The following is a 14,996-nucleotide window of genomic DNA, read 5'->3' on the forward strand; positions in this document are numbered from 1 at the left end:
CTGCCCATACCACTCTGCCCCAGCTTTGACTATCAGAATCTCTCTCAAGCATTGGCTACAGCACCGATCCATACAAACCAGCACCTTTTCCCTCTTCCTGAACACTACAGTTCTCTGAAGGCTTCTTTCTCCCCATAGTTTGTTTTTTCCTCTGACTTAAAGAGTTCCCCATTTCTCCAAACCAAAATAATTGGATTCTAGGTGCAACTGTTTTAATATTGCTCCTTTAGCCTTCCATCTGTCATTGGTTTTCACACATGAACATAATACAAGCTTAGCATGCAAGCCTCAGATAGGTTTATCATCTAATCAAAGCTGAGGTTTTGCTCACAAGTTGCTTGCAGCTCAGAAGAATATATTTCAGCTGACAGCAGATGTTCTATACATGTTTACATTGCTCATCTAAAAAAAAAGAGGGTATGACCCAAGCATACTCCAGCAAAAGCAGAAATACTGAGGCATGACACACAGAAATGACATTTACGTAGTATCTCTAAGTCCGGGTGTATCGTGTGCGTGAACAAAAATATAGGTAGATGAATATAAGCCTTTCTCTCACTTAGAACTGGAATTCCACAACCAGCATACCAGACCTAACAGAGAAATGGGCAAGATCAGAGTATTGACTTTCCAAATTGTGCCAGGTAGATGTAAGGTAGCAGGTTCGGTTCTTAAACAGCAGTAACTCAGTGTTCACATAGAAGCTTGTCCTAGAATACAAACTGATGAAAAATGAACCATTTCCCTCTCCTCAGAGTATCCCCTGGAACTGTATCAAATCTCTCTGATCATCTTGTCTTTAGCCTTAGATTTGTGGACAACTATTTTTAATTTATATATGTAGTTAAAAAAGAACCTAAAAATGCCAGGATTCCATAATATTTTGTGAATACATAACAAACCTAGTTGTTCATTTTCTTTATGCTGGCATGTAAGTCTACAGAGGGTGTCCAGGAACATGAAGCTGAATTTTAGTTTATTGAAGCATCCACTGTAGGCAACGTAGGCTGATACTTGCACATTGCCAGTGATCTCGGAATAAAGAGATGGAGGAGGAAAGTGCAAATTAGGTCTCCAGAACAAGTTCTTTCAAAAGGGTAGGAGAGCTAAGAACACAAATTATATTTTTTTCCTGGTTTTGATGACTACTGATCACCACTAGGTTATAAAAAGTTGGCTTAATATGCCCTACAAGTACAAAATTATCATTGTTAGAAAATCAGCTAGCATGCAGACAGGTGTAATGTGAACTCAAGTTCAGGCTTTGTTTAAGCTGGAATGCTCCATAGTGTCTGCAAAGACAAAACCATCCTTAAAACAGTGCTTAGCTTCACTATAACTACTGCATTATACTGTAACACTTTTTTTTCCCCCATAATCTTTGTTCTTTACACCAAATTCATCCTTGACCTCACACTTCCTGTGTGTAATTCAAGCTTCAAAAATTAGCTAAACTCAAACACCTTAAGTGTACCGTATTCCCCAAAATACGGTCTTTTTCAGAAAAAAAAAAAAAGAGCTGTTTATAATTCCTAGCTTCAAATTTGTACCCTTAACGTCACCAAAGCCTGCCTTCCTCTGTCAAAGAATGTTTCAGTTTCCATTGTTTCTGCTAAATAGAATCAGGTATTATGGTTATTTCAAACAAAGCATGACTTTTCTTTCAGGTTGGGCAAGGGGAAAGGGGGAAGTAAATGTCCAAAAAGCTCTCACATCAGCTGAAGTACCTTGTTCCCATCTTGCTCTCACCTCAAAAAATAATCCAAAATGATGACAGAACGTTGTTATTGTAAGGTTCTAAAATATTATCTAAATTAAAATGTAATATAAACCTTTTAGCATTTTTTGTTCCATAACTTCTTCAAAATGAAATCATTACTATATGGATGATAATAAAATTGAATAATCAGCTGCCTTTAAGGCATACATGTGCTACTCTTGCTGTTTAGAAATGTTTGGGAGCTAGCACTGTTAGAGCATGGATTCCACTATTACATGAAAATACCCGTTTGCTTTCTCAGAAGTAGAAAATATGGTACCAGAGTAACCAAGTCTCACCTCTTGGCACACCACCTTACTGATCCAGTCCTACAGCTTCTGGAGCAAATAATACAATTGCTTCTAGTTCATACATATGTGTTGCACTTCCGTGTGACTTCAGTTAATAGCCAATTAAAAATATATGGCAACATGTTAGACTAACAGCTCCAGCACAGAGCTCTAAAGTTACAGTATGCAGATCTTGACACAAGAGGATGGGAGACCACCAGCCTCTCAACGCTGCATGGATTCACTTCAGCACCTATAGGTTTGCAGTTCATGTTGCTCAGGTTCTTTGCCCTTTCCTCCCATCGTTCCTCACTGGTCATCACTTGTCATCAGTAAGGACTCATGAGAAGTTTGCAAATTTTACACCCTTCCTTTTTCTCTCAATAGCAGTTGGCCTAAAAATAGCTTTTTCTTCCTTCCAACTGGATATGCAGGTCAGGCTTGTCTCAAAGTTTGGGTCTTCATTTAATCTCTTCTAGCTTTGAATAAGTACTCTGGATTTCTGGCTCTAGCCTTTTCACAGTTCTTGTGCTGCAAGAGAAAGCTACAGCCACTTCCCTCTACAAAATTAGTATTTTTCATTATGCAACCATCACTATGAAATTAAGCATTAAAAAAAAGGTGCCTACACCCACCAGGCCAGAAGGAAAATACAGTATACCCCAACAATTCCCTACGAGCTGAGGACTAGGGGCCCACAGCTGTGGGATGCACTTCCGTGTCCCTTACTCAGTGTATAGGCGCTGTTTCTGGGACCTATACTCTTTCCATGCATTCACTGGCAAGCCCAGGTTGCTAGCCCAAGGCAATGCATCTTCCTAAGAGACAGAAGAATCCAATGTTACTGTCACCACTCCCTCTGGATTCCTTGCGGAAAGGATTTCTGCATTTACTCACCAGGGTAAAACTTAGCCTTACTCTTTTGTGGAAAATGTTTTAAGCAGAAGTCAATCATCTACTGGAAACCAAAAGAAAGGCTGTGCTGTTTCCTACCGCCCCGTCAGGTGCCTTCATTAACAAGCACCTATTATTAAATAATCACATACGAGGCAGATGATTGTTAGGGAAATCTACTATGACAAATCTTAGTCCCAGTTCAACTACTTAAAATAATCTTAGCAATAATTTAGCTAGGAGACACATTCAGCGTCAAGAACCAAACCCCAAAATAAGAGGCATTTTCCCACTAGCCTATTAGAAAATACACAGTATGGGTTAGCACACCTTTACGAATTCTATAAATCCAAATTAAATTCCTTTAGCTAAAAATTATATTCTCCCTGTCTGTATTTTAGTAATAAAGGTTAAGTAGTAAGCATCCTTTTTAAATCCATGATATTTAAAAGCGTATCTTTCTCACTGAAAGAAGAGCTGAAAGAAGCAAACAGTCTCCCTTCTGGGAACTATTATAACATCCAGGAAATGCAAACAGTTTTGTTTTTTTTTTTTAAATCTGAGAAACAAAGTATTTCCCCAAAAGACAACTATTCAGTGCCAACATCTAATCCACAATAAATGCAGTAAGTATGATATAATGCTTTAGGTAAAACTATCCTAAGGCAAAGCTTGAATTTTTACATCTCTCGTACTCTCAAAATACCAGAGAGGAAAGAAACAGAAATTTCTCTCAAAATCAGAAACCCAAAAGTGAGAAAGTCCAGCTACAACTTTAAAATTAGCAATTCCTAGAAGAAACAGGATGATTTTTTAGTAAAGCTTTGGTTGAAAAAAGTATTTTTATACCGGCTTAATAGACATGACCACTGAGAAGAACTCTCTGCCCAACTAAGGGGTCTCACATGTGATTTTTTAATCTCAAAAACACTGGCAAGATTGATAAAAGAAAAAAGCAGTTAAACCTCAAGGTGCTGTAATACTGCAGTGAAAGATACCTGTATAATAACAGGACAAAAATCTCTGCTACAGATTTATCACTACAACACAGCCAGCCTGTAAGTAGCTGCAGCAGCTGAGGCTAGAGATTTGCCTGTTTGAAGCTTTCCTCCCCTTTTTTGCAAAATAATTGTTCAAGTAAATTGCTTCCTTTGTTTTGTTGGCATTTTAAATGTTTCAAATGAAAATGCAGTAACATGCCATGATATGTTGTATTTGGACATTTATCTTGAGACAAAACTGAAGGCATGTAATCACAGCGCAGATGTATTCCCAATATATTAACTGCAATAAAGTTCTATAATCAAGTATTTAGCACTTATAACACTGATTCTCAGTTAAAAATATTAGGTATCACAGGTTTAGAATAGATCTATATGTATGCAGTTTCTGCCAAAGAAGGCAAATTATAGAATCTCAATTCAATTATGAAGAAAATAAGCCTAGAATTTAGCATAATTAAAACCAGCTCAGATATAAGTATAAAAAAGTATCTTAACTAGTATTGACAATGCATGGCTAAATCCAACCATGTAGGCAAGTTTTGCTTAATCTGTGTTTCTTTTTATGCAATTAAGTGGCTCTAAACTAAAAATTATTATTAGTAGCATCATTTCATAAATTACTTTGGACTTTCATTGAAAACACTGTCATTTTAATCCTTGTATACTTTACCTTTTCAACTTCTATGTCCAAAGTCTAAGTAACTTACTCAGATGCATAAAGGCCTGCAGTTGCCACAGAACCCCGTAATTCAGTAGGCACAGAAACAGGCATTTATTGCATATAGGTATCTACAACTTATGAAAGTTAGACAGCTGGGAAACCAGCAAGTACTAGCAGTTTCACAAACTCTAAGCCTAATTTCCTTTTTAAAAACTGTTTAAGTTCTAATAAGGAGATTTTAATCATGCAAATACAATACCTTAAACTAACATGACGTTCTTCAACACAAAAAAGCCCCAAACAAAAAATTAAATTAAGTAACATCTATTCCATCACATTGGACCTGAATTAAAGTGTTTGGTAATAAATTAGTTACAACCAAGCACTTGGTCTATTGAGAGTTCTGGAAGGTAACTTAAGTCTCCTAACTAGCTGTTGCTTACCTCACTAAGGTGAATAACCCATGAGTGTGTTTAGGTAAACTACCTGCTCTAAAACCCGGCAAATGAAATCTAGGTTTTATGTTATGGAGCAAAAAGATGAAACTTCAATTCAGAGGTAGGTACAGGTTAAGTCTTTATCTTTCATAACAAGCTTTAAGATTTATAGGAACTATGGCATGTTTGTTTTGGGTTTGGTTTGTTTATTTTTTAGCTGGCTGAGAGATATAAGCCTTTCTCAAGTTTCAAAACCTGCAGGCTAAAATAGTTTTAGTGTTACATACTGCTCCAGAAAAAAGAGAAATAACCAATACTTGGTCAAATGGGAGATGAGAATATCTATCACCCACCTTCATCAGTCAAGTGATCCCATTCAGTCTTCCTGGGCTAGGAAGCAAAAAAACCTTGATTTTTCTCATGTACTTAATTTTTCAGTAGTACACTAGATATTCATTATATTGACACTGTAATAAGAGCACTTGTATCAGTACTTTATTGTTTATGTTAATGAGTATTCTGAGAATGTACATATCACTGTAGGGGAACATCTCATCTTAGTCTTTCTGCCCTCACCCAACTCTAGGCATAGTGTGAAAAAACATTAATGGATTGTGTCAAATCATGCGTTAAAGATTAAATGGGAATGCTTATTCTTTTACTGCGTTTATCAAATAGGATAATTTATAATTGTTGAGGAATACTTCTTGCTTACAGAAATCCTTCTTATAGTAAAAACCATTTTACTAAGTGCTCATTCCAAGTATTACTGTATTACTATGGCAAATAAATAAAATCCTTGTTTCAAGCAGAAGGCTCCAAATTTGCTTGACCAAGAATCACTTTGTACTAAGCAAGCTTTCTGCTTTTAGAAGTTATTTTAATTTCATGATAAAAATATTTTGTCACATTTGACACTAAAATGTAAAGCCACTCTGGTAAGCATTGCTTTTCCCAGAGGAAGCCTGCTCTTTTAGCTGAGCGAGAGATGACAGGTAGGTCAATGTAAGTTAGTCTCATTTTCTGTTTATCTGGAAGTAATTCCAGTTGAGTAGAGATCAGTTGTAATAGCAGATCAATATTTTTGTATTTTGAAAAGGTGAAGTATTGTAGTATCAGCATCCTTTACCAAGCAATACAAGCGCAGGTTACTTGTATACAACAGAAATGTGACTGCTATCAACTTTCGCTGTCAGTGAGTGTTCTGTTAGACTACGTCTGTAATCCTGTATGTGAAAGTTTCTAATGTCTCATTTATGGTACCCCATCACCTCCTCCATCCCCACTTTCAATCAATTCATGTTTCTTCTTTTGTCTTGTTGCCAAGCATCGTGCAATGCCCAATGCACCTCCTTTTAAAAACCGTACAAAGTTGTCTCCCACCAGAGGACCTAAAGCAAAGAGGTTAGCTTCTTTAGTGCATTCGTAAGTGTATGGATCAATCTCTATAGGATTCCCCTTGCATGTGATGGGCTGATTAGAGTGATGACCTATGCTGTGTCCTTGGTCCTTTAGAAAAAAAAGATTTGGGTGAGAACCTATCAGAACTAAGGCTACAGAAAACTTCAAAATTTTCTTCAGTCCGGAGGCACTCTGAAGAACACATTTCATTTCAGGCTTGAAGGAAAGTACATTGTGTTCAGGGAAACTAGTGTAAGCAGAATGAAGATTAGAGTCCACAGTATGTGATTGAGTACACATCATATGATAGACCTTATGGTATTCAGGGTAAAGCTTTTTAGGTAACTGTTTGAAAATTAGACTTGTATCGGTAACTCTTCTACGAAACACATGGATTACTGGGATGTTGTTGTTGTAGGCACACAGTACTGCATCAGCTGCTGTAAGTCCAGCACCCACAATTAACACAGGGTCTGCCTTCCCACGTAACTTTCCTTTGCTGATAGCAGCTCCGAAGTCAGACATGGAATGAAGCACAAAAGGAAAGTCTTCTCCTTCAACTTGTAGTCGTCCAGGAGAATCAAAGGTTCCTGTGGCAAGAGCCACGTTCTCAGCAAAGAGGCAGAAGGGCACATGAGAACCATCTGTTGCTCGCTGATAACCTCTGACTTCCCAGTTTCTCTTAATTAGTGATTTCTGTCCATCTTCCATTTCCAAATGCTGGGTTGAAATATTTTCATTTAGTTGACTCCTATCTTCATCATCCTTTCCTCGGTAAAGCCTGGATACTGATGTTATGTAAACGTTGTCTCTGAAATTCTTTTGGAGGCCCATGACTGTAACATAGTGTTTATAATAACAAGCTATTTCCTCTGGCATTACGCGATCACTCTTTATATTTCTGAAACAAAATTGAATGGTTCCAGTTAATATTTGGACCTTATGGGTAATTTGAATATCATATATGACATACCACATGATAGTCAAATTTAAGAGGATTGAATCTGCTCAGTGTAACTGACACCGGGTTAAATATCTTTAAATGCATTCAATTTGTTTTATTTCTTCTCTTGATTCCTGATATACAAAGCTAACTTTTTTTTTTTAGCTGTAAATCTTTACAATGTAAAGCGCTATGGTGATTAACAAATTAAGCGTAACAAAACTCTGCAGTATCACTATAGGTCTGTATGGAAGTGTTTACAAAGCCAGTTTAGCATCATGACTGTGAGCAATACAATACTGGCTAAACTCGTACTCAGTGAGAATACACTTACTTAGGATATAAGTAATTAAATATCATAGTAATTGTTAAGTGGTTATTTTGAAACTCTAAGTTCAATATATTACTTGAGTCAAGTATTCTTCATTATACTTCGCAAAAGATCTATCCCTTGGGTACAGGGAGTTTCAGTAAGTATCAAATTAAGCAGTTCCGTATCACAGGAATGAACAAAGCAAGTATGACACAGAACCTTAATGCAACTATGTAAATAGGATTATGATGTCCAAGTGTCCAATAAAAAACATTTTTGCACTGCAATATTACATCTATGCTTTTCTCGTGTTTATTGCATTCTCCTTTAAAAAAAAAAAGCTGAAAATACAGTTATTTTGAACAGGTGCATGAATTTTGCTGCTTTTTTAGAAGTAAGCTTTAGGAATAAGACACAAAAGAAACAGTAGTGAACATCAGGATTGCCACTGAATTACACTTAAAAGCATATTTACAAGGAATTGGGCTACTCATTCTCATAGATTAACAAGATCATAGCATATGTACTTTGAAATGTTCAGGTTACTACTCTGAAAATCCTGATGAGGTATTTATTGAAGAGGATAATGCGACAGTGTGACACCTGTTACAAGGAAACTTCAGAAACTATTTTAACATGACTACAAGTTTTCATTATCATCAATACTTTTAAATATGTTTGTTTAATTGTAGTATAACAGGTCAGCATTTCTGGTTTTAGTATTGTTGAAAACTGTAATATAAACAAATTAGCTTCAGATAATAAGCAGCTTATGGGATTTCAGTTAATAAGGAGGCAAGATTACTGTGGTTATCTAAGAAAGCGATTAAAGAACAAAGGTACAGTTTCTTCACTGTAAGTGTTGTCTTGAAATGAGTAACAGTCTGCCCTTAAAGACATATGCCCAAGTAATTCTACTTCTTCCTTTGCCATATGTGGTAGAAGAACAACTTCCTTTAATTTTGCTAGAACAAAGTCAGGAAAATTAATATTTTAGAAAAAGCTTATGTAGAGCATTCCTAGGTTCATCTGCTGACATGGACCTTTGTGAACTAACTGTATAATGAAGTAAAAACAGTGAGCCTGTACCAGACTAGTTTTTCTTCTCTAAAATTTTTCCAAGAAACTTACTACTAGAAAATAACATAGGGAAATACTGAATTATGCTCTTAAAATTAAAATTCATAGAGAGCAATTTCAGATGCTGCAGCTTTGCCTGTAAAAGCAAATACTGAAATAGACCACTTCCTGAATTACAAGAAAGCTAGTGTGCACAGCAACTTAAATTGCATCCATGTTGAAAGAGGAACTTCCAATACTTCCGCAGATTTTAAATTCCTCCCTCAATCTTCCCTCAACTCTGATCAAAACTGCTTATAGTAACAGCACTTCTTTGTGAAATGCTGCTAAAACACACCACTGCTAGTACGAATGCTTTCAATACACTCAAAGCAATTATGCAATGGCCAACCATTGTGCACTTTTTTCCATCAGAGTACACACAGCAGAATAATTTCCAGTGCCATCAGGCAATTTAATAAACAAAACAAGAAGCCCTCCTGTGAACAATGAAGTCTGAATGTTTTCCAGTTCTTAAAATAATGTTATCTGGCTTCTTACAGCAACTACATTTTCCAAACACATTATGCAGTATCTTTACCTGCGTTTGCTAGCTGCCCACTCCTTAAAGGTGAGGCCAGGCAATTCCATCCAGTCTCCAAAACTGATTGTTAGCATAGAGCCTTCCATGGACTACAGAGAAAAAAACAAGATGCATAACCAGATACATTTCAAACAGATGCATTTATGTAGAACACAGTGAAGTTGTTCTCACTGTATTCCTTTAGAGCAATAAAATACCAGAACATAACATAATACCAGGACATTACATGAAGCGTTGATGAACTACTTTTCGTGTTACAGTTAAGATACTATTTTAAGAAGCAACTACATGATCTAATAAAGCAGAAGGTGAAGAGAGAACAAGTGAAAGGGAAACTAAAAGCAAGTTATTTAAAATACAAAACAAGAAGAAATAAGTCTGAAACCAACAGGATATGAACATTAAGATTTAAGATTTTGTATAAAAAGCACCTGGAAACAATGCAAAGACAGGAGAAAAAAGTAATAGAAAATACTCATTATAATTCATTAAACTAAAACTAATAAAAACCACGTAAGACAGCGGTCATGGTCATAAATCCCCAAATTAAGGACAACGTTTTCCTTCCTTTCATATCATTCTAACATATTTGGGCTTTGGTAACTGACCAGTTGAAACTGCAATTGCCATTACTATCTAAAACAACCTTAGATAGTAAGAAAACCCCCAAACCACAAAACTATCAAGTTATCCTGGAAGCGATATGAAATTTTTACTCACATGCCAAGCCCCACCAGGTGGTCCTTTACCAAGCACTATATGGGGAATATAATTATGTTGTTCTAGCTTCCAGTGCAAAACTGGTGGGTAGTCATACCCAAAGTCAGCATCAGGATGAAGCAGTGTATCAAAAAGCACTGCAACTGGGTTTGAAGAGCAGCCTTCAGACAAGTACTCCAGATCCTAAAGTATGAAAGAAAGTTTGATCTGTTCATGCAACTTTTATTGTTCATTGTGCTGTTCCGATATACAGAAGTTGAATTTCAAAAGAAAAGACAATTAGTTCAAGTTGCATTTGAAGTAGAGATAAGTATTTAACGTAGAGATTCAAACACAACACTTTTCAGAAATAAGTGCCATGATTCAGTTCTTCTGTAACTCTGAATAATATATTTCACTCATTTAAAAATTACGTGTTAATAACACAGTAATACTGGGGCAGGTCAGTATTTGAAATTCATTGTAGAAAAAGAAATATAGGGACAAATATTCAGAGATCAGAGCAACTTAGTAACATATTTATAGATAGTGGACTGCTTTTAACAAAGAATTGCTAGTATTTCTAGGAGGCACATTTTGATAAAGCAAAATTGGAATCTAAAAACTTTAAGTTTTAAAGATTGAGTAGAAAAAGCTCCTTTGACAGCTCTTAGGTAGGTCCACCACTAACTTTATTATATTCTGAAATAATGGAGATATTTTAAGTGTTATTTTTAAAAATTAATTAAAACTAGGCTTATTTTACAAAGCAGTTTGTTGAGAACTATTTCTACAACTTTTTAAAATGTTCACATTTCAGCATCTATTAACCTGCCGTGTTCCAAAAACTTCGCGATGCAATGGCAAATATTTGAAGACAGAATAGAGATCTGAAGAAAGAATTGGCCATAAGGCCAATTTTTGCTGACAAAGACAGGATGGTTTAGCTTCCTAAATTGGGAAAAACTCAGGGGGTCGGTGGAGGATGAAGTACCTGAAACATCTGTAGCCAAAAGTTTAGGTAACTTACTCTCCTGCCAAAAAAATAAACTTTGAGGCTTGAGGTCAACATTACATGCAAGCAACCCCTGCTTCCCCACTACAAACACATATGCATGTTTGTATTTCAAATAAATTAGTCACACAGGCGATACAGTTAGTGATAGTATTGTGAGTAATCCATCAGGAATATAGTGAAGTGAGTAGAAAACCATGATAACATGGCAAACAAATGGACAAGTGGGGAGAAAAATAATAGAGAAGATTTAACTAATCAAATGAGATAAAGACTGGATGTATAGGCGGATAACAAATACATCACAAAAGCAATTGAGTGCAACACAAACACTGAAGGATGCATACTGTTCAGAAAAGAAAAATGGATTGTGTTTATAGAGGATATACATTCCTAATGTTACTAAAAAATGAAGTGTTAATGAGAATTGTGCTATTTAGGAAGATTTTCACTTGAAGTATGTGTACTTGAAGTATGTTAGTGGCATGTGTTCTTCTACGATAGTGCCCAATCGTCCTAGGACATGAAAGCTGGAATTCCTGCATCAGCTACTCCCTGAGCAAGTGGTGCTTTAGACGCTTTTGGCAAGCAGTAAGAACACAACAAAGGGCAGATTTCACAAACAAAAAGCCCTCAAGAATCACAAAAACCACCACACGCCCCAGGATTGGATCTAATGGTCTAATGGAGTTGATTTTACTTAAATTAACAGAATAACACAGTAACTTATTAATGCATTAGAAATACAATTAGGTAAGTGGGCTGGTTCTTCACAATGCAATCTCCATAATTTTTTTGTATAAGCAGTTCTTAAAATGTATTGCTTTTCATCTGAAGTGCCCTATATATAATTTGTTACAAGCCATTGAAGAAGGTATATACTGCTCTTTATTTTACAGGTAGGAAAAACAGAGGCCAAGAGATAAAGCTAGTTGTTTGAGGCCATACAGTTACTGAGCTTTACTGTGGTCTAATTTGTGGGGTGAGAATATTAAGTCTTTTTTTGTCTATGGCACTACTTACGTAAGTTGCAAAAGCATTTTAAACAGGATCATTAAAGAAAGCCTACTGTTTCATAATCCAGCTTGCAGTAGGAAAAAAGCTAGACAAGATGGCAACCAAGGCCAGGTTGGACGGGGCTTTGAGCAACCTGGTCCAGGGGAAGGCGTCCCTGTCCATGACAGGGGGGTTGGAACTAGATGACCTTTAAGGTCCCTTCCAACCCAAACCATTCTATGATTCTATGATGATTCAAAGCTTACTTGATCAACAATGGAAAGATGTCGAGCTTCTTCTAATTTCGTATGTAGAATGGGGTTCGGGTGTATAGCTTCAGGAGATAAATATGGCCTGTATCCAGAGAGCAGGTAAGAAAGACAAATTCCTGAAGGTCCATTTCCTATTAAAGAAAGAAGTTACTGCTTTAGTAAAAATGTCAAAGCCTAAAGTTTTTCAGTCACTAAATAAGCAGCAACAAAATCATACTAAAGTAGTATAATGTGATACTGTCCTGATTCAAAGCAGCTTATAAACTTCGCAGTAAAATAAAACCTACCATAGGAACTTCCTCCAAATAAACGGAGCAAAACGTTTTTCAGGTAACAAGAAATAACTGACTGTTTACATGTCATGAAATAAAATGCATATAAAGGAATTTCCTAACTAAGTATGTCAAATTGTGTGAAAATGATCCGATGGATAAGATCTAGTCTGCCTGTCAATCACAGTGATATCTGAATATTATTGCCTTTTGCCTTCTTACAACTTTGTGTTGCCACTTACACTGGGTACTGTAAAACACAGAACAAAAAGACAACCTAGAGTATATGCTCTTCAAATCTGATCATAAAATAAAAATGAAGAAAAAGAGACAAGCAGAAAGCTGAAGACTGTGCAAGTCAGATGAGAAGCTAGACACAGCACAACAGCAATGTAAAGCTGAATGACGACAGATACAGTAGGTAAGTCGTAAAGCACAAGAAACTCACGTAAGACCACATTCATCGTTCAGCAATAGTATCGATTCAAACATCCTCCTATATCCCTTTTGTAACAGTTTATAATTAATTTATGGGCATTATTGCAATTTTAGTAGACTAACTTATTTTCAAATTGTTATTAAAGGTACGAAATGGATGGGAACAAAATGTTACCATAAGGTAATTATTTCTATTTGTTTGTCTAGGACTAAACAAAGTAGGGGACCATATTTATAACATGCAAATACTGAAGTAATGCTCATGTTGCCAAGTCAGATATCAAAAGCTAGGGAAAACTAAAGTCAGAAAAATATGTGCTATGATACAGAATTTAAACATGTGACTATGTACTGTTATTTCTATAACTCCTCTTCCTCATTAACTGAATGAAGAGCAGTGTTCTCCTAATGAGGCACTATTCAGTATTTTGTCTTTGTTTTCCATCTAGAGTGCCCCACATGGTATTTACCACACAATATTCCAATTCTGGGCTAAACATAAAGTTACTAATTCATTCATGTTTTTATATAGCATGCATTGTTAGGATGTTAGCTCTTACTTTCTACTGTTTCAACTCTTGATCTCAAGAATTCACCCGTCATTTCCTGTTCCCCATCACCTTTGCACACATTATTTCCATCACCTGTTTCCAATCCCACTTCTCCAATGCCTCTGTCTTCTTCCTTTTCTGATTTCCCAGCCCCTAAATCCCCCCATCAGTTTGCTGAGACCTTGTTCATTCCCAGCCTCTTCATACATCAGATCTCTTTTTCCTCCTCCACCAAGCTACACTCATCACTCTGGTTCCCAGTAGTGTTATATCCCATACTTTATTACAATGCTGAGTGTGTAGACTGATCACAGCCATGGGCTACAAGAAAATCATGTAGGCTCACTATAGATGAGCTCTTCAAAGGCTGAGACTGCTAAGTTGTAAAAAATCTTCAATCAGCATGTTTTCTCCCAAGGCCTAGAACATGAACAAGTATGTGAGACTGCACAATGAGTCCCTTAAAGGCTTTTACCAAACAATCTGGGTTTCACACCAGAATGTGGAGGCAAAAATAAAGGCATTAGAGTGCCTGTGTACCGTAAGGATCATAAAGCACCAGAAAAAGACTGTCTAGGAAAGCCATGGATTTCCATCACTGGGATCTCCAAGACAGTTAAATCAAAAGTCTGTAACAAAAAGTTTAAATATTGGTCATCCTGCCTATATTATTTCCCAAACCACTTGCATTCTTATTTTTCTATTTACAGAAAAGACCGTTAAGGAATCTTTCAGACAGCGAAAATGCTCTTCTTTACTCTCACGCTGTTCTACCCTCCCACAAACAGACCAGCATGAGAGTCCAGGAATTAATTTAAAGCTTAAGCCTGATGCAAGCCCTTCCAGTCACCCACTGGCCATGTTGGACATGGACGTGAGAGAGAACCTTAGCAATACATTGAAACCATTGAAAATCGTATGAAGCTGGGAAAACACTCTAATCTACCTATAGTTCACAAGCATTCCCATGACTGAGTAAATTCTTAACTATTTTTAGAACTGTATCTTGTGCATAGTAAAAAAAATTGTTTCTTTTTACAAGTGCATAGCTAGATTTTTTTTCCTACTGGGCTGTAAAGGAAGCTAGTCCATAATGGAAAGAGAAAAATGCGTGCCATATCCAGGGATGCCATGCTAAAGATTATTCCTACTGGGTAAGACTAAAAAAACCAAATGGATAACAGAAGTTGCCAAAACAAAGGCTGGCAAGGGCCAAGGAAATTACTGAGGACAGGATTAAGTTAAGGTGAATTACTGTCACTAAGCTACCTAGTCCCTCCCCTGGGACCATCCAGAGAGCCGATCCAAACCTAGTTCCTATTCTTTGAGCAGACTGAGTCCAAGGGAAAGAAATTCCCTTGTGGATATGCTCTCAAGAACACACAAGA

General features: G+C 36.5%; 1 protein-coding gene across 1 annotated transcript in view; it reads right to left on the bottom strand.

Moving 5' to 3' along the window:
• Positions 1 to 5,822: 5,822 nt before the first annotated feature.
• Positions 5,823 to 14,996, bottom strand: part of OSGIN2 (oxidative stress induced growth inhibitor family member 2) — an 11,761-nt gene continuing 2,587 nt past the window's right edge. The window contains exons 2-5 of the mRNA XM_009578399.1: positions 12,342 to 12,478; positions 10,086 to 10,268; positions 9,363 to 9,454; positions 5,823 to 7,347 (exon numbers count right to left, since the gene is read on the bottom strand). Coding sequence (XP_009576694.1) covers positions 6,300 to 7,347; positions 9,363 to 9,454; positions 10,086 to 10,268; positions 12,342 to 12,478 — 1,460 coding nt within the window. The 3' untranslated portion in view covers positions 5,823 to 6,299. The remainder of the gene's footprint in view (positions 7,348 to 9,362; positions 9,455 to 10,085; positions 10,269 to 12,341; positions 12,479 to 14,996) is intronic.

Source organism: Fulmarus glacialis, unplaced genomic scaffold (assembly GCF_000690835.1).
Source record: "Fulmarus glacialis isolate BGI_N327 unplaced genomic scaffold, ASM69083v1 scaffold14895, whole genome shotgun sequence".
In the NCBI taxonomy this organism is placed as follows: Eukaryota; Metazoa; Chordata; class Aves; order Procellariiformes; family Procellariidae; genus Fulmarus; species Fulmarus glacialis.